The sequence below is a fragment of the Colletes latitarsis genome, chromosome 6, assembly GCF_051014445.1.
Source record: "Colletes latitarsis isolate SP2378_abdomen chromosome 6, iyColLati1, whole genome shotgun sequence".
Taxonomy (NCBI): Eukaryota; Metazoa; Arthropoda; class Insecta; order Hymenoptera; family Colletidae; genus Colletes; species Colletes latitarsis.
In genome coordinates, this window is record NC_135139.1 from 25,414,478 (window position 1) to 25,440,110 (window position 25,633).

At 36.4% G+C, this 25,633-nt stretch overlaps 4 protein-coding genes across 5 annotated transcripts in view; 1 reads left to right on the forward strand and 3 right to left on the reverse strand.

The window, feature by feature from the left end:
* The window catches only part of LOC143342896 (neurotrimin), a 98,054-nt gene extending 77,180 nt beyond the window's left edge, over positions 1–20,874 (forward strand). For both annotated transcript variants that reach the window (XM_076767213.1, XM_076767214.1), the window contains 3 exons: positions 3,796–3,964; positions 12,305–12,459; positions 16,177–20,874. In XM_076767213.1, the coding sequence (XP_076623328.1) occupies positions 3,796–3,964; positions 12,305–12,411 (276 nt within the window). In that variant the 3' untranslated portion in view covers positions 12,412–12,459; positions 16,177–20,874. The remainder of the gene's footprint in view (positions 1–3,795; positions 3,965–12,304; positions 12,460–16,176) is intronic.
* Positions 20,869–23,822, reverse strand: LOC143342897 (NIF3-like protein 1). Its single transcript, XM_076767215.1, has 5 exons — positions 23,698–23,822; positions 21,683–21,972; positions 21,502–21,616; positions 21,268–21,432; positions 20,869–21,190 (listed from the first exon to the last, which is right to left on the reverse strand). Exons 2-5 carry the CDS (start codon positions 21,956–21,958, stop codon positions 20,922–20,924), a joined length of 825 nt encoding a protein of 274 aa, XP_076623330.1. The 5' UTR covers positions 21,959–21,972; positions 23,698–23,822; the 3' UTR covers positions 20,869–20,921.
* Positions 22,066–23,849, reverse strand: LOC143342891 (putative cytosolic iron-sulfur protein assembly protein Ciao1). The gene is made up of 3 exons (XM_076767203.1): positions 23,710–23,849; positions 22,966–23,427; positions 22,066–22,812 (listed from the first exon to the last, which is right to left on the reverse strand). The coding sequence occupies exons 2-3, from the start codon at positions 23,419–23,421 to the stop codon at positions 22,264–22,266; spliced, it is 1,005 nt and encodes a 334-aa protein (XP_076623318.1). The 5' UTR covers positions 23,422–23,427; positions 23,710–23,849; the 3' UTR covers positions 22,066–22,263.
* Positions 23,850–24,449: 600 nt separating this feature from the next.
* Sec8 (exocyst complex component secretory 8) lies at positions 24,450–25,614 on the reverse strand. Its single transcript, XM_076767219.1, has 4 exons — positions 25,248–25,614; positions 24,963–25,124; positions 24,717–24,886; positions 24,450–24,639 (listed from the first exon to the last, which is right to left on the reverse strand). Exons 1-4 carry the CDS (start codon positions 25,302–25,304, stop codon positions 24,552–24,554), a joined length of 477 nt encoding a protein of 158 aa, XP_076623334.1. The 5' UTR covers positions 25,305–25,614; the 3' UTR covers positions 24,450–24,551.
* Positions 25,615–25,633: the final 19 nt, after the last annotated feature.

A 25,633-nucleotide genomic window follows, 5' to 3' on the forward strand; every position in this document is an offset into this window, starting at 1 on the left:
GTTGCAGGGGTCAATTGCAGTCATTTTTAGTTATTACACATACCCTCGAAATCCTACCCACTTTCGAGAAAAAAATTCGAGAAGGTGTGAAATTTTTCGGCGAAATTAAAAAATTTCAAATCCGTCTAAAAAAATTATTTTTAGTTGCAGAGGTCAAATACAATCATTTTTAGTCATTACACATATTCCCGAAATCCTACGCAGTTTCCAGAAAAAAATTCCTAAATGCAAAAATTTTTCGACGAAATTAAGAAATTTCAAATCTTTCTAAAAAAATTATTTTCAGTTGCAGGGGTCAATTTGAACCATTTTTTGTGAGTAGACATACCCTCGAAATCCTACGCACTTTCGAGAAAAAAAATTGTTTACTGAAAATATAATGTGTGGTTAGAAATGTCGTCGTCTAAATTCAGTATTTCGAGCGTTTGTCGCAACATGTGAATAGTTTCAGAAACATCACATTACTGTTACGGATCGGGCTTCATGTTCCTCGGAGTGTGAATCCCATAGGAAACGTTTGGGTGATCGCAATGGGTCATGTTTACCATAATAATCGACAATGTTCGAGGGTAGAGGAACATAAAACGGCTATTTCGACATCACGACGAACAATTTCGCTAAAAATCGTTGATAACGTAATGAAATTTAAGAACAATTTAAAGCCACTATTTCCAATGCACGGTGAACAATTTTCACTTAAATTTTTTTGTAGTTCGATCATCGATAATAGTGAAACCTTTGGTTCGAATGACCATTGACCAGTATCGATAACGCGAAACGAATTATAGTTGGGAAATTGTGAAGTAGAATGGATAACATTAGTATAACTGTTATGAGTAACCGTAATAAATTTCCATCGTCGATAATGGTTATCAGCAACGGAACAAAATTTCGGTCGCTTATGATCGTTATTCGTAATTAAAAACGTTTTAGTCGAGCGAATAATTGTTATCCTATAACTTTTCTTTATTTTGGTTATAACGGTTGGGTTCCCCGTTGTTGCGGTTATTCATTGCAATGGAAATTATTATAATTAATGACACTTTGTATTTAAATGAAGTTAGTATTTGCGAATGGTTTTATAAATACGAAATGGACAGAAATTATGATTGCGCGAAATACGAAACAATTTGAACGGAATACAATTTTAAGCAGTTTTATTTAAGTACACCTTTATCCATAATTCCTTGCGGATTAAAATATATGTATATGTAGAAAGGAACATTAAGTAAAGAATCGCGAAATTATTTATGCCGAAGAATGTTGAATAAAACAATTATTACGCGCGTAGTATCGTTTTATCTGGGCCGTACGAATTATTAATTCCTTTAAATGTCGAATATTAAATTCCTCAAACATTAAACGTATGCTTTCAAATATTGAATCCGCGCACCCTGTACAATTACGTAACGCAGCATCGCGTCATGTAACGACCAACCCCCACCCCCCCGGCTCCTTTCATTTTTATTATTATTATTTATTTGCAAATCGATAACGTGAAATTCAAACCGACGTCGAGCAGGCACAATTACTCGTGCGTTCGTATTGATTAATTTACCAGCGTGGCTGGAATATTAGCCGTGGATTTAAAAAAAAAAAAAACAGAAGAAATTGTATTCGTATTCCAGAAATTCGATGACGTCTTGTCGACCATCGTCTCTAATAGAATCGAATACAAACGCAAAAGAAAATTAATTATACAAGCTTACAAACGTCCTGCGCGAAATTTACGTGAAAAGTATTGGCAACGATTTCATTTTTCCTAGACCGTATTAGGACCGTATTAGCTTCGTCCTGTGTTTTAAGCGTGAAGCGATATTATTAAATATCGAGCGTGCACTTTTAAAATAAAAGCTTCCACGGAAGAAACGGCGACGGTGAATGTTCGCGATGGCTATTGCGGGGCACGGGAGCGTTCCGAAAGCGATTTTACGGGTGTAATCCAGGTCCCGGAGTCGCCATTCCCCGGTACCGATCAAATATTACGAGTCGAGCGAATCGCGGCCGCTCCCGTTCCATCGGATCGGGTTCATTGTTTTCGACAAGCACGCGGGGCCGTTTGTATCGTTCATTACCAAACGATGTTCGTAAATTCTCGCCAGTTATGTTGTTTACGTTTTTCGAGAGTCCGCTGGAACGATCGGGTACCGGTCACCACCCCTCTATTCGCCCCCGATCGGTTCGTAGCCCCCAGGGGCCGTTGCTCCACTTCCCTTCTGCAGCTGTAATTCGTTTTAATAAATTGATAATAAGTTTTGATCCCTCCCCGGTTTATGGAAATTTCCGGGTTTCGCGCGCCGGTTGTTATTGTCCTCCCCTCTCCGCTCCATCGTTCCCCCCCCCCCCCCCCCGAAACACTATATCCCGTCTGACGATTTATTAAACGATCCGTTTGAGAATTTATAACCGATAGCAACGGGTTGCGTATCAGCGAGCGCGTAAATTGTAATTTGAACGCGAGAATGCTTCTCCCTCTCGCCGACCCCGCCGAGTCCCGTAAAGTGTTATGCTAATTAGCCTCGGTGCCTTGTTAACAATTCCATTCGAATACCGTAGACACGACGCGAGAGCCGGCGTTTCGTTAAAATTGCTTCAATTTCAACGCAAACCTTCAAACACGGGCACGGATTTGTCCAAGCTTTTCCTCTACGCGAATATTCAAACCTCTTCCGATTGTTCGAATGTTTTGTAAGGTGTTACAATTTTATTTTATTAAATAACGTTCGCGTTAGGTCCATTTTTGAGCGAACCAACGGCCTAGAAATATTTTTCCCCGCTGGAAAAAGCAGCCTGGGCATTCGAGGACTTTTGTGGGTCACTCACAATTTATCGTGGGTCACTCCCAATCTCTCCATGGGGCATTTACCATTCATCGCTGGCAACGTTATTTTGGGTCGCTCGAAACTTGGGTGGGTCACTTGTAATTCCTCCGTGGGTCATTTGAAATTCCTCATGGGGCACTCCTAATTCCCCGTGGGGCATTTGCAATTTCTCACTGGTAAGATTATTTTGGATCACTTGGAACTCACTTTTGTGGGGTCACTCGCGATTCATCGTGGGTCAGCCCTAATTTATCGCGGACTCGTTATAAATCGCTCGAAATTTATCGCCAGTCAATTATCGGTTATCGCGAGTCGGTTCGAATTAATCGCGGATCGTTCGCGATTCGATATCTGCCTCCACGGTTTCTCGTGGGTCATTCCGGGGACTATAATACTCGACACTCGGATGCTCAAAGTTTCTCCGCGGTTAAATTACTCGAACGGTTTCGTCCCCTGAGTAGAAGGCAGGGCTCCTCGAGCGAATCGAAGAAACAGGACGGGACCGTAATGGTTGCTTTTTGTTCTTCGTCGAAACGCAATTTGCCAAGACCCGAATACGGCGAACTATGCTACGTCTCTTGTTTTCTTTGCGCGTGTGGTTCAGTATTTTATTTTTTTGTTTTGTTTGTCTTCTTCGTACGAATATTTACCGCCGGTCCCTTGACAAATTCCGCGTTTCGTTGGATGGTGGGGGGGAGGAGGAACGGAGATTCCATTTAACCGCGGATAAGCGAATTTCCGGGCAATTCGGTTTCCGGAGTCGGGGAAATAAATTCGTTGGCCGGGGAAAATGAGATCCCCAGCCCTGTTTCCGACTAACGAGCAGCCGGACGAATATTTGCTACCCCCGGAGTTGTTATTGCTTAATTTGTTTTATTCTGTACCATTTTTTTTTTTTTTTTTTTTTTTTTTTTTGCCTCCCTCTCTCGTTCCGTTTCGTCATATTTTATTCTTTTATCTTTGCCCGATACAGGTGATCAACTACGACAGTCTCAGGGGCGGCGTATCGGTGATCACGGAGAAGGGGGAAGTTACAACCTCGTATCTTCTGGTGCAGCGTGCCCAGACTGCAGATAGCGGCCAGTATACCTGCCATCCTAGCAATGCTAATACAAAGACTGTCTTGGTGCACGTTCTTAACGGTATGTACGTAAGTTTGCTGGAAGTTTAAATCTGTCTATGGTACAATTTCTCGCTTTCCCGCTGTTTTAAAGAATCCCGGCTACTTTCTCGTATCTCGCCTTTTATCAGAAAGCCCGGACTCCATCCAGGAATGTAAAAGACCCCGTGGAACGAGATTGAATTCGCTACCGGCGCGACGTTGTTCTCGTCGAGTTACACGCAGGTCGGAATCGAATCGAGGTTCAGTTTCGTAACTAGAAATTCGTTCGTTAGATCGTTATTTATGGGGGCACGAAATTTTTGATCGACCGTGATTAATCGAATGCTGTGCTTCGAGGGGTCGCTGTCGCGTCAAAATAAATTAGCCGTTCAAGGTCACTTGCTCCCACCGCAAATCATCCCAGACACGATAGTAGGAGTAGCTCGTTAATGACCTACGTGTCCGATGTTACGAGACTATAAATATCCCTAAATTACTGTAAGAGAGACGAAACAAATTTTTTTTACCGGACAATTCATTGTTTGAGTTATATTTAATAATGGTTATCATCAATGGTGGTATTTTGTAAAATCGAATATTTATTATACAGGGTGATCGGCTACCCCTGGGAAAAATTTTAATGGGAGATTCTAGAGGCCAAAATAAGACGAAAATCAAGAATACCAATTTGTCAATGGAGGCTTCGCTAAAAAGTTATTGAAAAATTAAATCAAAAAATTTGAAATCATTCTGAAAAAATTATTTTCGGTTGTAGGGCTCAATTACAATAATTTTTGGTGAATAGACATACCCCCGAAATCCTGCGCATTTTCGAGAAAAAAATTCGAGTAGGTGCTGAGATTATCGAAAAAATTAAAAAATTTCAAATCGTTCTAAAAAAATTATATTTAGTTACAGGGGTCAATTACAAACATTTTCGGTCATTATGCATACCTCCGAAATCCTACGCATTTTCGAGAAAAAAATTCGAGTAGGTGCTGAGATTATCGAAAAAATTAAAAAATTTCAAATCGTTCTAAAAAAATTATATTTAGTTGCAGGGGTCAATTACAAACATTTTCGGTCATTATGCATACCTCCGAAATCTTACGCATTTTCGAGAAAAAAATTCGAGTAGGTGCTGAGATTATCGAAAAAATTAAAAAATTTCAAATCGTTCTAAAAAAATTATATTTAGTTACAGGGGTCAATTACAATAATTTCCGGTCATTATGCATACCTCCGAAATCCTACGCATTTTCGAGAAAAAAATTCGAGTAGGTGCTGAGATTATCGAAAAAATTAAAAAATTTCAAATCGTTCTAAAAAAATTATATTTAGTTACAGGGGTCAATTACAAACATTTTCGGTCATTATGCATACCCCCGAAATCCTGCGCATTTTCGAGAAAAAAATTCGAGTAGGTGCTGACATAATCGAAAAAATTAAAAAATTTCAAATCGTTCTAAAAAAATTATATTTAGTTGCAGGGGTCAATTACAAATATTTTCGGTCATTATGCATACCTCCGAAATCCTACGCATTTTCGAGAAAAAAATTCGAGTAGGTGCTGAGATTATCGAAAAAATTAAAAAATTTTAAATCGTTCTAAAAAAATTATATTTAGTTACAGGGGTCAATTACAATAATTTCCGGTCATTATGCATACCTCCGAAATCCTACGCATTTTCGAGAAAAAAATTCGAGTAGGTGCTGAGATTATCGAAAAAATTAAAAAATTTCAAATCGTTCTAAAAAAATTATATTTAGTTACAGGGGTCAATTACAAACATTTTCGGTCATTATGCATACCTCCGAAATCCTACGCATTTTCGAGAAAAAAATTCGAGTAGGTGCTGAGATTATCGAAAAAATTAAAAATTTCAAATCGTTCTAAAAAAATTATTTTCGGTTTCAGGGGTCAATTACAAACATTTTCGGTCATTATACATACCTCCGAAATCTTACGCATTTTCGAGAAAAAAATTCGAGTAGGTGCTGAGATTATCGAAAAAATTAAAAAATTTCAAATCGTTCTAAAAAAATTATATTTAGTTACAGGGGTCAATTACAAACATTTTCGGTCATTATGCATACCTCCGAAATCCTACGCATCTTCGAGAAAAAAATTCGAGTAGGTGCTGAGATTATTGAAAAAATTAAAAAATTTCAAATCGTTCTAAAAAAATTATATTTAGTTACAGGGGTCAATTACAATAACTTTCGGTCATTATGCATACCTCCGAAATCCTGCGCATTTTCGAGAAAAAAATTCGAGTAGGTGCTGAGATTATCGAAAAAATTAAAAAATTTCGAATCGTTCTAAAAAAATTATATTTAGTTACAGGGGTCAATTACAAACATTTTCGGTCATTATGCATACCTCCGAAATCCTACGCATTTTCGAGAAAAAAATTCGAGTAGGTGCTGAGATTATCGAAAAAATTAAAAAATTTCAAATCGTTCTAAAAAAATTATATTTAGTTACAGGGGTCAATTACAAACATTTTCGGTCATTATGCATACCTCCGAAATCCTACGCATTTTCGAGAAAAAAATTCGAGTAGGTGCTGAGATTATCGAAAAAATTAAAAAATTTCAAATCGTTCTAAAAAAATTATTTTCGGTTTCAGGGGTCAATTACAATCATTTTTAGTCATTACGCATATTCCCGAAATCCTACGCACTTTCGAGAGAAAAATTCATTACTTTTGAGAAAATGTTTCTATAACTTTTTAAGAAAGCCTCAATCAACAAATTAGTATCCTTGATTTTCGTTTTATTTTGGCCTCTAGAATCCCGCATTAAAATTTTTCCCACGGTTGGCCGAACACCTTGTATTTTGTTGTTACAAACGGGATAAGATGCCTTTGAATTTCGAGTTCAAATAAACAATAAAAAAAAAGGTAAAGAAATTGTTGGCAAATAGAACAAATATTAAGTTTAGTGTATTTTATAATAGAAGGGAAAGCAATTACTACTCGTTATTCCACTTTTTCCTGCATTTCAAGCGTCTGTACAAACAATGATAAATATGCCCAGTCATGTATATTTTAAAAACAGAAAAAATTACAATCAAACGAGGGGTTTACGTTGCGCTGATAAAACCAATCAGCTAATGTATCGCTACAGAAAAACGAATACGATTCAAAATATTCCATGCATATTTAACATTATTCTCCGGGTGATAAACAAATCTGCTTGGAAGTAACAATTCTTCGAGGTACAATTGTTTTTACTGTCGTTAGCTCGAATTTAGCACCTAAATTCAGTCGCTTAAGAAATTCAGGTAATAATTTGCAGGCTAAACACGCCGTGATATTTTTTACAGAAATGTGTTTTTTGTTTCTTTTATTAATATTAAGTGCAGTCGCAACGTTCAAAGAAAATTAAAGAAAAAGGAGTTGCAATGAGCCCTGTATCGAGAGAGAGGATGGATTGCACGGGTCATTTCCTCTCTAAACATCAGAGAACTACTTTCATCGATGCACATTTCCACATTGTAAAGGCAAAAGCCAGGTTTTTAATATCGAATGCAAAGCGCACTTATGTTTATCCAGAAAAAATATAGAAAAACGTTCGCTCTCCCATTGTGAAGCGTACCATGAGCTCTCAGTAAATGTACTTTATTGTTTTTAATAACGTTCCTTCGCTAATTACATCGATGTTCGTTATTTCCGTGGAAAGATTAACGTATTTTAAAAGTTACGACGTAACGAACATCGAAACGGTTGCTCGACGCGTGGCAAAATTCTGTGCATCTCATAATTAACGAGCAGATCGCGGAAACTTTTGAATCCTAAAAAAAAAATCGAAATAATTAAATGCATCGTAAAATATTTATTCTAGAAGGCACCGAGTTTCTTTCCAGGGTAGTTTCCTTTCATTTAACTCGTGTATTCGTTCCCTTTGTTAATTTAAAATATTATCGACGGAATTACGAACGAAGAAACCACAGTCGATGCGAGTTTCGTTCGCGAATAAGACGGAAATATCAGATTCAGTGAAACGGGCAGGTAACCGGGAATCTTGAGAAGGATTATACTCGTACTGCGATAGTTAAAAGACATGGAAAATATAGAGAATATACCGGAGGGTTTTGTATTAAAATTTCAAATTGTTTGGCGCATTATAGTTCCCTGCGCGAGAAGTTCTACGCAGAAACGCGTTCTCGTTCCGCTCGCGAACGAAAATACCTCCCTTAAGCCTCGACTGATAGGATGGGATCAAAAACGACTCACTGTCTTCTTTTAAAGCGCCGTTTCTGATTGGTTACAGCAATCAACTACTCGAAACTTTGTGTACTCTGCCTTAAGTCTCTAGTCGAACTTTAAGCGTAGTTGGAAGAAGTTGAATTGCCAATAGACGGTAACTTGAATCTGTTGTTCATTGGCAACCTTTTGCAGCGAGCTGGGCTCTCGATTAGACTTCTTTTTGTAAACAAAGTCGAAATTGACTCTGCAACTAGTCGCAAAAAAGGGGGTAATTTAACTAAACTTTATTCGATTTGATAAGAGGTATCTGAACGATGAAGAGTCGATGGCAGTTTCTACTTTTTGAAAATCTAGAATCCCCCCTTTTCTAATAGAAATTTACACCCATTCGAACGCAATAAATTTATCAGATTGAAGGTGAAAAACGCTTGGAAACCGCCATCTTGAATATCAGAATCACGACGTTAAAACTTTAAATCTCCAAGGGGGGGATTGTTGGCGAGACTGAAAATTTCATTAATCGAGCAAGTTTTGCACCGTATCTGTTGAACGTGTTTTCAATTTTGTTCCGTCGCGTAGCGCGATTATGCTCGGCAGATTATCGAAGGTAAAGTCGAATTAACAAATACTTGCCGAACGGAAGCGCGGGCGAGGGGAGTGCACGAAGAGAAAAGAAAGTTCGCTTCTGGCGAGGGTGAGATTTCGCGAGTTTCTATTAACTGGTTCGCTAATGAATTCTCGTTAAAAACTGCTTCGTTGTCGTAATCGTGTTTCTCTACGAAACTGCCGAGCTTCCACTCCACCCGCCCGACTCCTCCGGTGTCCTGTAAAAGAAAAAAGCTCGCCAGTATTTCATAACGCGACCCCGGAGTCGTGCGTTTCCTCCGAACGACCCCGTTTACAAAACGAATGAATCCGATCGCTCTCTTGGCAGGAGATAACGGTCTTAGCAAAAACCATTCAGCCGAGCGAGAAGAGTAATTAAAGAGATTTCTCGGAGTGCTGCGGCCGCTGAGCTCGGCCATTGTTGCAACGGCCAGCAAAACCGTGCCCCGATAGCCTTGGAAAGTAGAATTCGGGATTAAGGGATGGAGAGAGGATATGTCTGACAGGAAAAGATAAACGTCTATCGGCGACTGGCGCGGGAGTTTATCATAAAATCGATGTAGGTTGATTCGGTGACCGCCACCACCCTGATAACATTGCTTATTGACAATCAATCAACCCCTAACGCTCACGTTTCTCCGACCACCAAAAAAGTGATCAGTTTTCGAAGTTAAATTCATCCCCAGGCCACGTAAGGTGTTTCGAATCGTCCTGGAAAACTTATTTTTGGTTGCAGGTGTTAATTACAATCATTTTTGGTCGATAGACGTACCCTCGAAAATACAATGTCCGACCAATGGTTGACCAATTCCACTGAAATTTCATACGTTTGAAAAATCGTAACTCCCGAACGGATCGAAGGATTTTAAAGTTTCAAAATGCAAACGACGCATATTTTGGCGATGAATATGTAGAAATTTTAAGAATATTCAAAAAGTTGGTCCCTAGTCCCGTAAAGTGAGAAAAACCCCATAAAAGTGGTTCAATCTTCAAACAGCCATAACTCCTACAATAGTGAACGTATCTCGTTGAAATTTAGTCTGAAAGCAGAGCCTGTAGGTAAAAGTATTAGACAATATTTCTGTAAAAATGAAAAACGAGTTTTTAAGGAAAATCGACAGGAGGTAGGTGCCTAAATTTTTCGGCGAAAAAAAAAATTTCAAATCCGTCTAAAAAAATTATTTTCAGTTGCAGGGGTCAATTACAATCATTTTTAGTCATTATACATATTCCCGAAATCCTACGCACTTTCGAGAAAAAAATTCGAGAAGATGTCGAGATTTTTCGACGAAATTCAAAAATTTCAAATCCGTCTAAAAAAATTATTTTCAGTTGCAGGGGTCAATTACAATCATTTTTAGTCATTATACATATTCCCGAAATCCTACGCACTTTCGAGAAAAAAATTCGAGAAGATGTCGAGATTTTTCGACGAAATTCAAAAATTTCAAATCCGTCTAAAAAAATAATTTTCAGTTGCAGGGGTCAATTACAATCATTTTTAGTCATTACACATACCCTCGAAATCCTACGCACTTTCGAGAAAAAAATTCGAGAAGATGTCGAGATTTTTCGACGAAATTCAAAAATTTCAAATCCGTCTAAAAAAATTATTTTCAGTTGCAGGGGTCAATTACAATCATTTTTAGTCATTATACATATTCCCGAAATCCTACGCACTTTCGAGAAAAAAATTCGAGAAGATGTCGAGATTTTTCAATGAAATTCAAAAATTTCAAATCCGTCTAAAAAAATTATTTTCAGTTGCAGGGGTCAATTACAATCATTTTTAGTCATTATACATATTCCCGAAATCCTACGCACTTTCGAGAAAAAAATTCGAGAAGATGTCGAGATTTTTCAATGAAATTCAAAAATTTTAAATCCGTCTAAAAAAATTATTTTCAGTTGCAAGGGTCAATTACAATCATTTTTAGTCATTATACATACCCTCGAAATCCTACGCACTTTCGAGAAAAAAATTCGAGAATGTATTTTTAGAGCTTGATATTCTAGAAAATTTGAAGAGGAAGTAACGAATTCTTTTTTTATCTCCGAACTAGACCCGACTTCTTAATATCTACGAAAGTGCGGTCGTTAGTGGAAACGTTCGCTTAACTAACGAACGTTGCATATTTGATTGCCTTAAGATGATGATCCTTGACAGGGAGGGCAGGGGGAGTATAATTTTTCTTTTTACGCGCGAAAAATGTAATAGATATCCGGTCGAATAAAAAATTTCTGAAAGAGAATTTTCATTCTCGAACATTATAAAATTTTAATTGAACGAGCGGGAACTTCGTTAAATGTAAGCGTAAAAATGAAATTTAATTACAAATTAAATCAGATAACCGTTTATGCAAGTACCCGTTCCAGTAAACCTACTTGAAAAATATCAATAATTAAAGTTTTGATGAAATCCCGTAACACGAATAAATATAAATACAAAATTTTAATTTAAACATTTTGCCTTCATACTTCCAGATAATTCTTTTTTTACTCGTCGTCCAATGATCGTGAAATTGCAAGCGATCGTTCTTTTTTTAAATCTAATTCGAAGTTAATACTAATAACTTCGTACGTGGCGAATGAAAGGTAAACAACTTTGATCTTTTATTTGTTTAATAATAATTACATAGTGATTCGTAACATGAAATTGTACATGTTTCGCATTAAACGATTAAAAGCTTACACCAATAATGTGTTTACGTGCTATTTATTCAATAATAATTACAATCCGAATTAAATAATTCATCTTAATAATTTATTTACATTTGTTCAATGATACTTGCAACCTGAATTATATAATAAAATTACATTACATGTTGACTGTATAAATAATACGAAAATGTTACATCGAAATTTTAAAAGAAAGATGGCGGTACAGACATTCGAATAGAGCGGGACGCGTATAAAAATAGTAAAAAATATTTAACCTCGTGACTGTAACAAACATCATCACGGTCGATGGAAGAGAGAAGAAGAGGGAACAAAAAAGCACACTGTTAATTTCAGCCATCCATTGAATTAGCAAGCGGAGACGGTTATGTCCACAGAAACGTTTCTGTCCACACGCGTTAAAAAGCGCGCGCAAAACTTCAAACGCGTCTTTTTCAAAATCATGCTGCTCTAATTAGTTACCACGATACCTCGAGAACGAATAAACCGATCGATTTCGAATCCGACCTCGTGTGAAGTACAGTGGAAAAATTTGTTAGTGTAAAATTATTATTTAAACGAGGAGAAAATTTTTATACAAATATAAAGTTTGCCCATCTCCGGAGAAAAAGTATAATTGCAATTTCCTTCGAAGCGTAAACACCGATGTATCTTGGAAATAGTTTGACGTATAAGAACATAGTATTTAGGAAAAAGCCCTTATCTAATTTGTAACTTTAATTAAATCAATTTTCTTTGGACTTTGAAAGTTCACAGCCGCGTTAACGTTGCAATCGTTATTGAAGTAACCTGTATACCCGGTAGATAGCAGGGAAACAATTCCAATAAGACGACGGATGCCACGACGGAATTCAATTTGAATTTTAATCATTGATCCGCAGGGGAACATCCAGCAGCCATGCAACACGGTGGTCAACTGAGGCTGGCGAATCTGCCCTTCGTAATGATCTCGACGACTCTGCTGGCTTTTCTGAACCATCGTTATTGAACGAACGCTCCACGGGATCACCAATACACTCATCTTAGACATTCATCGGTAATTTCAGCAAATAAAAATATAAAAAAAAAGGAGAAGAAACGATATACCGTTGAGACCTTAGGGAAAACGTGTGCTACACGCGTGAAATTGAATTTTTATACAGGATGTTCGGCCACCCCCAGGAAAAATTTTAATGGGGGATTCTAGGGGCCAAAATAAGACGAAAATCAAAAATACCAACTTGTTGATGGAGGCTTCGTTAAAAAGTTATTAACAATTAAATTAAAAAATTTCAAATCGTTCTGAAAAAATTATTTTTAGCTTGGTGGGTTAATTACAATCATTTTTGGTCATTATACATACCCCCGAAATTCTACCCACTTTCGAGAAAAAAATTCAATAGGGGCGGAACTTTAAACGTTAATAACTTTTAACAAATTGATATTCTTGATTCTCGTCTTATTTTGGCCTCTAGAATCTCTCATTAAAATTTTTCCCAGGGGTGGTGGAACACCCTGTATAAGCGTAACTAGCAATCTATAAGTCCACTTTAAAAGATAAGGTAAGTATATCGATAGTTGACCATTTGAAAGAATATTCTCATAAAATCTTACATGTCTTTTTCAGTTCTTCCGATTGACGAATACTTCCCTTATATTCGAATATTTTCTGCTGAATAAGTTCAACGTAATAAATTATTTTGATTAAGTGTAGCACGTTTAAAAAATACAGTTTATGATGGTGTCCTGACCAAGAGTACTCGTGAACGCGAGGTCTAAAAATAAACAGCTTTTGAGATAATGGAGCCTGAGATTGTTGAAAATATGGCTACTTATCACGTAGACATAACCGTTAATAACAGAATAAGATGAAAGAGGCAGATAATGGGAAAAGTCTATAAAGAATTTTAGAATTATTCCGCTGGCGTTTAGTGTGTGTTGTATTGTTTACCACAAAACAGCGATCAATTCTCAATATCCGCCGTAGCTTTGCGCCCACACACTTTCCTCCGACATCGATTCCAAGCATCGTTCATGGATTTGAATGGTTCTATTAATCATATTCCGCAGAATAACTGCTAGATCCCAGCTTCAAATTTATCTAGACAACCAACGAAAGGATTAAAACAAAAACAATTTTTTTTTTCAATAAAAAAAATCCCCCCTCTCTCCTTCCCTGGTCTAATGAAATTATATGCAACATTTTTTAAAACTACAATATCCATCTCCGATGCAAATGTTTTGAACGATGCACTTTCTTCGTGAATATGTTTCCATATATTCGAGTAAAAAGTTTCTTCAACTATAAGTATGAATAAAAACAGCACCCCGGGTATCATATAAAAGATAAAAAAATTTGAATACTGTTAAGCAACTTCATTGAGGTGAAATGTTAAACAGCTTGTATTTGAGATCCAAAGTCGATCTTCGCGTACTTTTTCAAACTCGAGAAACCAAAGGCAGGCAAGGCACATTAATAAACCTTTGAATATATAGTGGGTCAGGAAAGTATTCGTCCACCCTCCGCACCTACTGAATATCAATTATTTCGTGAAAATGGTACTAAAATAAAAGAAACAAACGATTGTTATAGAAACCTTTATTTCGTGTCAGAATAAAATTATATTCAATTTTTTAAAATATGATTTGAAAAATATACTTATATTTTAAACAGTGCATAGAAATAAATAAGAAAATTAGTAGGCTCGTGAAGAGAAAAATTTTATGGAATGTTTGTGGTTAAACTGCCCTCGAAAAAATTTTCAATTATCGTTAATTGCACCCTTTTGCTTCTAGAAATATTTCGCTTAAAATTTCGAAACATTCAAGATGCTAAATACAGATAAAATTTTCAAAACGATTTAGAGTGGCGAATTAAAATTAACCAAATTGAAAATGACAAGTTCTCGGACCACGATCTCGGTTATTCGAGTTCGCCACGTGTTGTATTTGCTTTAAAGCAAGTGTCCAAAAGGCACCATATGTCATTATGGTCCCCGGGCGCCAAAATACCTAGGCAAGATCCTGGGTTTCGTAAGCGTGCACACGTACACAACACAAATATGCAAATATACATTGTACATCACGGAATTATTGACTTTAAAATGTCATGTACACGTACGTTACCGTCAGCTCCAGAAGGGTTAAATTCAACGGTTCGACCAACTACTGACCTCCTCCCGAGATAGCAATGTAATATTGGTACACAGGGTGTGGCACGTAACCGTCGCCACGATTTTTCGGACACTTCCGATGGTCTCACGAGAAATTATTTCCATCAGAAATTGCTCGGTTTTTAGTTATAAATTCTAGTACGAAAAATCTTAAAAACAACTTTCGTTTAATAAAAGGTCGGGATGAAAAGACAGATGCAATGGCCTACTATACTGTGACCTTCGATTGACCCTGACTTCCGAAAACAAAGGTCAAGAATCAGTTATATTAGTACGTTAAAAATAATATATACGTAATGGTAATCTGGATAGAAACACAAGTGAAACATATATTATTGTTGGAATAATATAATAAATATTGAATTAACGTATGTGGCATCGTATGTAAGAGAATCTTTTAATAGTATTTTTCCAAACATAATAATAAGGATTCTTGAGTAAAATCGCACCGTTCATGCACGGGCTTCAGAACGGAATCGATAAAATAGGTTTTTTATATAGGGTGGGGCGTAACGGGTGGTACAACCGTGCAATGGTTGATTCTATATGTAAAAATAAGTAGAAAAGAAAGAGCAACATTTCTCCGTTTGAGGCCCTGCTTTTTGAGAAAATTCAGTTTTATATTCTGTAATGTTTATTGTTGCTTCGAACTACGTCGCGTTTTGATTTTACTTTTGTGTAATCTTCGGGAACGTTTCTCTACGCGACGGATATTGAATTTCACAGTATTTTTCGTTTAATGTCAAAGCTTTGCCAAGAACAAAAAAAAAAAAAACAAATATAATATAATAGTATAGATGGTTTATTTATGGACGTCAGAAATTTTTCATAGGAATATTGTATGTCCTTTGGCATGGGCATTCATCGTTTGTGCAGACGAAATATTAAATTCAGAGGGGCACGGTAAATAAAAATATTCGCTATAAAATATTATACTGTACACGGAAGTATTATATTTATACAACATAAAGAAACAACAAAGCGTTGTTTGTTGCACATAAAAACGTAAATCTAACAAAAAGTGTACGTACAATACGCGTGCTGCGAGCTATCGATATATTCCTTTTGGTCCTGGATTTTAAGCAATATTTTCAGTCAAGTTTCGCTGGATGACAATTTTTTTTAAATAGTTTTCCACAGATTTTATAATTGAAATGTTAAAATATATTGATAGCAGGTAAATATAGAGCAAAATACATATTTGACTAAAACGATGAATTTAATATTACATTGTACTATTTGGAAATTGCTTCATTCGCTATTCCAACAAAATTTCCATACTATTGGCTACATTAATTCGACAAATATTCTGTGAACCGTAAATATGTATCGTCAAAGCAGATCAAAGAAGAGTAAACTTAGTTTTAAATATTCTACAATATTTTTCAGTCCTCTGTCGTTTTGGTTTTAATGAAACACATTGGGGAAAAATACCGTTACAATGTCTCGTTAGCGGACTTGGTCGCCATTTTGATATCTTCGCTTCGTCCGTAATTAAGCCGAAAAATCGAGAGAAAAAGATTCTTGTAACGAATGTTTAACGAGTTTTATATCAGAAGGGTATCTTATTCCTAATAGCTGCGTGTTTGTAACGGTTTCAGATTAAATTACATCGTCACGGGTAGCCGCTTTCCAAAGAACCGATTAGCCGACGAGAAAATCGCGTGTGTGGCGAACGAGAAGTCACGGTCGTCGCGATATGCACGCGCGAACGGCGTTGTCGCAGAAAAGAAAGACACCGGTGAAAAATGGGACGGTAAAGTGATCCTTACTGCGTTGTAGTTCGAAGGAATATATATATATAGGTAACGAGGATCCGCGAAGAAGAAGAAAGAGTATAAAAAACGTAACGGTGGAATTGGACCAGACTGCGGCACGATCGAGTGCTGAATGTATTATAAGAAAAGTAGTCTGTTGTAACGAATAAAATAAGAGGTAACGTTGTACAGGGTGTTCCACGATTGAACGATCAAACGGCGGCAATATATTTTATGGATAGAAATAAGAAAATGTTGTGTGAGCGTAGATGTATAGTTCGTTCCATCGAAAGATCAAGTGGGATATGAACAATGCTGGTCACGTGACAAATATTCCATCAAGCTAGAAGTATTTTTCATTTTCATTACTCTTATCCTTATATAGGGTGTTCGGCCAAACCTGGGAAAAACTTTAATGGGGGATTCTAGAGGTCAAAATAAGACGAAAGTCAAGAATACCAATTTGTTGATGGAGGCTTCGTTAAAAAGTTATTAACAATTAAATTTAAACATTTCAAATTGTCCTCGAAAAATTATTTTCGGTTGTGGGGGTCAATTACAATCATTTTTGGTCATTAGAAATACCCTCGAAATCCTACTCACTTTTGAGAAAAAAATTCGAGAAGGTGTATTCTTGATTTTCGTCTTATTTTGGCCTTTAAAAGCCGCCATTACAATTTTTCCCAGGGGTGGCCAAACACCCTGTATATTTTCTCTTGTTAACGTAGATCGTATAGAATCGTACAGTGATTGATAAATTTTCTTGTATTCGAGACATAACCTCTTACCGTGTCACGTGGGTTTGTTTGGATCCACTTGGTGGTTTCATGGAACGTGCTATAAAAGTGCTTTATTAAAGAGTTGTAACGAAAAGTATTTTCGTTTAATTGCGACTACCTTAACCCCTTAACGCCCATATTTTTCGGGTCAACCAAGAATGATCAGTTTTCTTTATTGGATTTGTTTCTAAAAATGCGGTTTTCGTTACTTACAATGTTGTATCCAACGTACAATTTGAAAGAAAAGAAATATTATCATCCTTTAAACCATTAGATTAAACAAATATCGTTTTTCAAAGCAGTCAGACTCTGGCATGAACTTTAAGGGGTTAAGTCCAATCAAGCTGAGTAGTTCAGCTGACTAGAATATTCATGTATTATAGGGAGAAAAGAAATCAGTCCCGAATTGAGAAAAACATGGTACCATAAGTAAAGGAAATGTGAAATCAAAACTTTCTATCTCCCTGCAATGCGTTTGGTGTGCAATCTTAGTTTTAGGAATAAATTGAAGTTAAAAGAGTCCATATGTGCTCTAATATAAACGAAAAATTGAGAGAAAACTTTATTCAACCGCGTATCTACGAATCTGAGTAACTCGAGGATCTACTGTCTTCTAAATTAATATTAACAACTCCATCATTACCCCTTCTTAGTCAAATATTTTCGCTGTAACTGTTTAATAAAGCATCGTTGGCCCCTACGTTTATATCTGTCGCGTTTCTACGCGTAAAACGTATTGGAGCGGTTCGATCTTAACTCTAAGACACCCCAATTATATAAAAAAAGCAATCGACGATTAAAAAAAAAAATAAAAAAAAAAAAATAGTTCGTTGAAACGTATCGTTCGATACTGAATACAAGGGACACCGTTTTATTTGCTGCGTTGAGGTTAAAAGACAATACATTGTACTTGCCAAAGGAAATGTACGAATTATTGTTGAGAAGCAAATAAGAATTTTAATCGTTCCGTTATGATGGTATTTACTATACGGTATATAGGCTATGTTACACTTTAAAGCGGATGGAATCGCAGTGTGATTCGGTTGGTCGGTGCAGAGGCGAGCACCAAGGGTGTGAAAATGGTCTTCCACCGCGTAAATTGAGAATCCGGATTTAGAGGTTCCCAAATAAATCTGGATTATCTCTGAATTCGATCTGGATGTCCGGCGAGTCGTAGTTTCTGAATGGAAATAAACAATATATTTCGCGCGGGAAAGGCAAGTAAATACTGGACACGGCGCAGGACCGGATATAGGGTAAGTCGAACCACGCACTAACCTAAAAATGCCCAAATTTCTTCTGTCAACGTTCGGACCCCAATTTCTATACTCACGTCTACAGTTCTGGGCAAAAGTATTGGCACAGTATAAATAATAACAACAACGATATATTATTTAAGCAGTTTATGGTTGGACAAAAGTATTGGCATTGTAGAATAATGCTCTAATCGAATAACAGAGTTTTAATGTTTCCTTTTATGGACGTGAGTTAAAATTTGATCGTGTATGGTTTATTGTAGGAAAGTAAATTTATATAATTGATATAAAAAATGGAAATTCGTATTGATGAGAGGGGACGCCATTGCCCTTGAGCCGGTCCTGACATCGAGAAATGCACAGCAATCGATTCTTCTTTCTCTGTTCATTCGTTTCATTGTCTACTAGTGTTACGAAACTATTTAAAACGAACGAGCCGTTTCTTCGCGGAAGTTGAAAACGTATACCGGACTATGTTCGTAATAGAATTGTACGAAATCGTTTACGAAAGACATACGGGTCGCTGTATCTGAGGAAACTTACCAATGCGTCGAACTTCGAGAATTCGATCGATCGATAAAATCAGCCTCGTTAAAAATTAACACGCCAAACTTTGTAGATCGGTATTCTTTGTGTTCTTCTTTTTGTGAAATATGTGTTTCGAAGGGCAGCGAAATTAATATATTCTAACAAGAACATAGTCCCGATTTAGTTGATCGAAGAACATAACGATGTAGCAGCAACACAGAGAACGTTAAACGAGACAGGCAAGAAATTTAACCGATCGAAGAACAGGTAAATGTCAGTTTAAGTTTCACGTTATCTGTAATGCAATACTCTTAAAGCGGCTAACACGATCCACGATTTTGGGCATCTGAGCTCAGGGTATACTTCGACACCGTTATCCGGTGATGTAGAAACGCAATTTATAAAGTGTTCATCGTGTATTACGCATTTCGTTATCGGTGTACACACAGCATCGTAATAATAACACGAGAAATCAGTCGTTAGAGTATCTATACCTACGTTGTATCGTTCTTCTACGAGAAGAAAGCACAGCGTGTTTCTATCCCCACTCTTGCTGCAGTCCGCTGATTGGCTGTCGCCGATCTTCGTCACCATTTTCTGGACTGAAATAGGAGTGGGGATGTAAACACGCTGTGCCTTTTTCTCGTTGAAGCACGGTACTTGTAAGTCAAGTTATACAGGATGTTCGGCCACCCATGGGAAAAATTTTAATGGGGGATTCTAGAGGCCAAAATAAGACGAAAATCAAGAATACCACTTTGTTGATGGAGGCTTCGTTTAAAAGTTATTAACAATTAAATTCAAACATTTCAAATTGTTCTGGAAAAATTATTTTCGGTTGTGGGGGTCAATTACAATCATTTTTGCTGAATAGACATACCCCTGAATTCCTACCCATTTTCGAGAAAAAAATTCGGAACGGGTGGAACTTTAAACGTTAATAACTTTTTAACGAAGCCTCCATCAACAAATTGGTATTCTTGATTTTCGTCTTATTTTGGCCTCTAGAATCTCTCATTAAAATTTTTCCCAGGGGTGGCCAAACACCCCGTATGTACAAAGCTGCTACGAGCGAATAATTTTTTCATCCATCGTTGAGCGAAACAAAGTCAACGTCAGAGACATGTGAAACCAAATTGGACGCGTGGACCTAAATTGAAATCGTTCTAATCGGACCAGAATAACGACCGTTGTATTTTATTTAGATAAGTTTCCAACGAGGCGTCGATCGCGTGCGTTGTTGAAGTCGCGTTTTCCTTTCGTGACCGTTATGCGTGAATATTGAATGAATGCGGACATCGAAGCAATGAATAACGGGCGAATGACGAACCAAGATTTCAGTAATCAAAATAAAGGAAATAAAAATTCTAATGGTTACACATGTTTATAGATTAATTGGAAATTAGTGTAAGCTCGTTATACCAAAACCGTACACCGACAGTCATTTAATTGCGTGCAAATCATACCTTGATTTCTAAATTGTGTATATTGGTCTGGGAAACTTGAGGAAATATTTAAACTATCTTATTATACCACATGAACCTTCTCCTATTTCCTAACAAAAAAATCTTTATTTATTCAATTAATTTTCTTACACTTTATGTGAAGCAATGGATTTCATGGCGGACATTTACTTACGTACTATTCTATTTTTTGCTATTGGTATTGGTTTCCATGGTTCTTACACAAATTTCACTGAAAAGAAACAATAAAGAGCGAGTTCGATAGAGGAAACTTTCGATACTTTTAAATATATGGTTTTTACGTGAATAAATGACCGCCACTGTAAATGCCGTTTCCGTTACAACTGATTATTTGCGTGGAACAACACGCAATGTACGATGATACTTTTATGTATTTACTTCCCAATATTTCTCCGATCAAATTTACTGGATTGAAATAAAAATAATCAATCCATAAACAGGAAAGAATAATTTATAATATTAATAATAAAATTTTATCACGTACAAGAAAAATAACTTTAATCCCACATTTATGCCAACTTGCCTCCCTTCTTCTTGTACAATCAAACAGTTTTCAGGGGATCTGCGTCATTTTCGGACACGCTCACTTTCACAGACTTGTTCAGCATATTGAATAAAGTACACGCGAACGATTCCAGAAAACCACGTTCGGAATCAGAATGATTAGTTAGTATAACGTTAATTCCCTTGTGCACTGCATCGAGAACGTCGTGGTGTAACATCTCTCCGGTAAGGTACAAATCAGCAGTCGTGTTCTTTAAAACTGTCACACCAGACCCAGCACAAAGGGCAACGGTGCTAACGGAACCATCTGAAACGTAAAGTAGAATTTCCGTATTTCGAATTCATTTATAAGGAAAACGGACAATCTAATTTATAATTCGATACCTGTTTGACGACCGCGCGCTAACCTAACGTGTTTCAAACCAGTACGCTGTTTCACCAATTGCACGGCTTCGTCGATAGAAATTTTCTTACTTAGAGTGCATAATCGTCCAAAACCATACTCTTGGTTGTTCGTATCCGCTTCTATCGGTCTGCTACTGGCGAGCACTTGCATTAAAAAATATCGTTAATCGTAAAGCAATTACGAAAACTTCAAAAAATTTATCATAAATTTACCATTTTCAAATGCTGAAGCCAACCAATCATTTACACCGCCTTTCACCGAATCGAAAGTGGTGTGAGGAGAGTACACAGCTATTCTGTTTTCTAAACATTTGGCCACGATTCTCTCCTAGAAAGGAAATAGAATTTTAGAATACGAATCTGCAGAGAGTATAGTAATAAAGTTGTTTATTACCTTCCACGTTCGAGTTGTTACTGACTTCATAGGTGCAAATATCAGTGGATGATAAGTAATAATCATGTCGGTTTTTAAGTTCAAGGCTTCTTGCATGACATCTTCGGTTAGATCGTTTGTTAGCAGAATATGCGAAATCAGTTTTGTTTCTGTAGGTTCAATGAGCAATCCCACGTTATCCCAAGACGCTGCAAGCGGTAAATCGGCAAATGTTTTCAATGCACCGACGACTCGCGTCAAAGGTACACCGGCAGTATTAAGACTCGCTCCACTCATCGTGTGACTGTAATCTTTGACTATAACGAAAGAAGTTAAAATCCTGTAGCCGCGTTTCAATCTTCCAAACATTTATATATACCTAAAATCAAACGATAGAATCTCTAACATAGATCATAGATCATTATAACAATGCCTTGGATATTGGCTAACGTTCGAAATGCATAATAATAACTGATCAATTTCCAAGGCATCACTCTATATACATTTTATACTAAGGAAGAATAGGGATCCAGCAATGCAAACTTTCGTTTTTTAAATATGTTTATTATTGAAAAATTTAATAACATATAACACTAATTATACTATTCATTATAAAACCAAATTTTCACTAATCCATCATCACTGGCTGATGCTAGTTGTCCAGGAACAGTAGGATTCCACTGCACACAATTCACATCTTGGGTATGAGCAGTTTCCATAGAACAAACCATAGTAAAAGACGATTGATGAGGATTAGAATCACTGTCCTCTTTAAATATTCTAATAATGTCATCACCACAGGCAGTCACTAGTAAGCCAGTTGTTTTGCACCAATCAATATCATAAATTGCTCTGGTATGATAACCAGATATGGTACACACACACTTCCAAGTGGGCTCGTTGTTCGGTGTTACAATTCCAGGTTCATTACCAGGCTTGTATTCTTGCCATATTTTTACCGTTTGATCATCGCTACATGTTGCTATCCGAGTCCCAGTTTTATCCCATGTGAGGCTCCAAACTGTCGATGTATGAGAGGATAGTGTTGCTACACATGACCAATCATTGTCTGCTGCATCCTCCTTGAATATCTTTGCTGTGTTGTCATAACTGGCAGATGCTAGAATTTCTTCATTAGGATGCCACCTTACCTATCGATATTACAAACAATTGTTAATAATATCAGTCAGAACTTAGAAATTTGCTATTTTTTAGTGGTCTTTTAATTCTGTTGGTGAATGTACTATAATACAATTGAAGAGATTAAAGGATGAATACTTAATTAGTACATAATACGTACTTACCTTTTTTACATCTTGAGTGTGAGCATTAATGACAGCAGCACACTCATATTCATCGTCGTTCACTTCCCATATCCAAACAGATTTGTCTCTACTACATGTAGCTAACAACTGCCCACTACGAGACCAACTAACACTTTTCACTTCATTTTCATGTCCTTCTAATGTGGCATTACATTCAAACTGTCCAGACTTTTTGTCCCATACAGCAGTTGTTGCATCGAAACTAGCAGATGCTATGTAGTTGCCGCAAGGTGACCATGCTATTTCTCTAATTGTTCTTGTATGCCCTTCGATAAGAATTGTTTTTGAAACCCATTTAGGTTCCTGAGGTCCCCATATTATAATAGTTTTGTCCTCGCCACACGACGCGATGCAAGTACCCTTAGGATGCCAGCAAACATTCCACACCCTTCCTCTATGACCGCTTAAAGTTTGTTTTAATTCCAACGTACCCATCTCTACCTGTAACAATACAACTTTTTAAACTTTAAATGCTCATCTTCGTAAATTGCCACGCAAGAAAAGCTTTTCGTAGGAGTTACAGGTGTGAAATGTTTGCACGTCATGTTTAGTATTAAAAAACGAACCGGTGGTACTGTACAAATACGAACGATACCGACTATGTAATTAATGGAAATCGAAAATAATGATTTCCTACGAAATATTACGATCAACACCGATAAACAAATGTTACGTGTGTTGTATTTAATATAGTTTATGCCTTACGTTTACCAATACACTTACGATATACGTTTTGAAGATTTTTTTTATTGCCACGTTGTAAAGAAATGAATTATCAAAAGTTGCAATCGTATTTATATGCTTTGCAGTCAATTATAATACAGAGTATACACAAAAATGATAAGACAAAATATATCCTTCGTTAAATATCACGTGTACTATATAATCATGAACCAATTCTCGACAAGACGAGAAATCATTGAAAATACGGTTAAATTATATTTGCATAAAACAGGTATTATTATCGGTATTATTATCGTTATTATTACCGTTATTCGTATAAATAATATAATAGTATTAGTTGTGTATAAATTAAATTTAACCTAATTACTATTGAAATAAACTTTATGGGGAATGTTAAGATTGATTGAAGGTACAGAGATTTGTAAATTATTAATTTTGTTGCATCTTATAACGCAAAGTTTGAAAAACGAGTTTATATGAGGTTGAAAGGGAATTTTCATTTGGGACGTATGTAACACGGATTCATGCCGAAAGAAAACTATAATCGATGCTCAAGTCTTAAAGTCTCTATTATATCTTAAATCGAGGAATTACTATCTGGTATATACGTTTATTTAGCGAAGTAACATTTGAAAAACGTTGATATTGGAATAGAAGGTTAAGTATTATTGTTCTATAGTGTTTCGTGACTCAGAATGGAAATGGCGGGAACTGGCGGAAATTGGCGGGAATTGGTAGGATTTGGCCTTGCGTATGTAAATGCAGTGACAATAATCATATTCACGATCTAAATTTATTATATTTTATTTCCAATTTTTATTACACATAAATACAAAACAAATTATAGTTTATTCGTAACTATTTATGAGTAAATATAATTATCAATCTGACACTGCATTGCATGGCGTTGGCACTGACAATGCGTCTGCGTCCGTTATAGGCAACATTCGAGTACAAGAATCAGGTGTTCTAAAAATTTAAGGGAAAAACAATAATTTCACTGATCGTGTTCGATCAGTATTTCGTCAAAATCGATAAATACTCACACATCTTTCAGAAGAAGCAGCACATGCTTGTGTTCAATCCCTTCTAACCACAAATTTAACAACTCCTCTCGTTTGCATCTCAGTAATTGTTTACACGCGTTCAAATTCTCTTTAACTGCGTGAATTTTCTCCCGCGAGGCGGTCACCTTTTCTGACAAAGCACTAAATATCTAGAATGAAGAGAAACAAAATATTTATGCCACGTATAAAAACCTACTATTGCATTTTATATGTTGCAAGGCTTACTTGCATAACTTGTGCAAGATCTTGATCATGCAACGATACCAACTCGTCAAGTCGTTGATCGCTTTTTTTATATTCCTTTTCAAGTTTAGCCTTTTCTATTTCTCGTTGTTCATTAGTTTCGCTTGCTGACAGAGCACGAATCACAGAAATTAATAAGCCACTCTGCAAGAAACATCAGATTAAAAAGCTATAACAATACTACAAATTAATTGTAACAAATATTGCAGTCTATTAAAACATTTCTATAAACGAAGTATCAACGAAGTATAAATTGACCAAACTTACAGTTTCTTTGGTTGGTTTGATACCCCTTGGTGGTTTTGTTGGAGGTATTGAATTCATTTTGTGTTACTCAAACAAGAAAATACGTAAAACGAATTTAAAATTTTAGAATTCTGTTCTCTTCTTTTATACGACTGAACGAATGTTTTTGTGTACGGTTCACCAACCGTTTATTAATAGGTTATGTTACGTTATGCATAGTTTGGCGTTAGAATTCGTACAATCTTAAAAACCGTTTGTTAAAGTGATTGTCAGAAATGACTATGAATGTGCTGTAATTATTTACATGTAGAAATCATTACTGTTTTAAACACTAGTCATACGCAGCGAAGTTTTTAAGAATGACATTAGGCAACATGACAGTTGACACAACGCCATCGCGCATATAC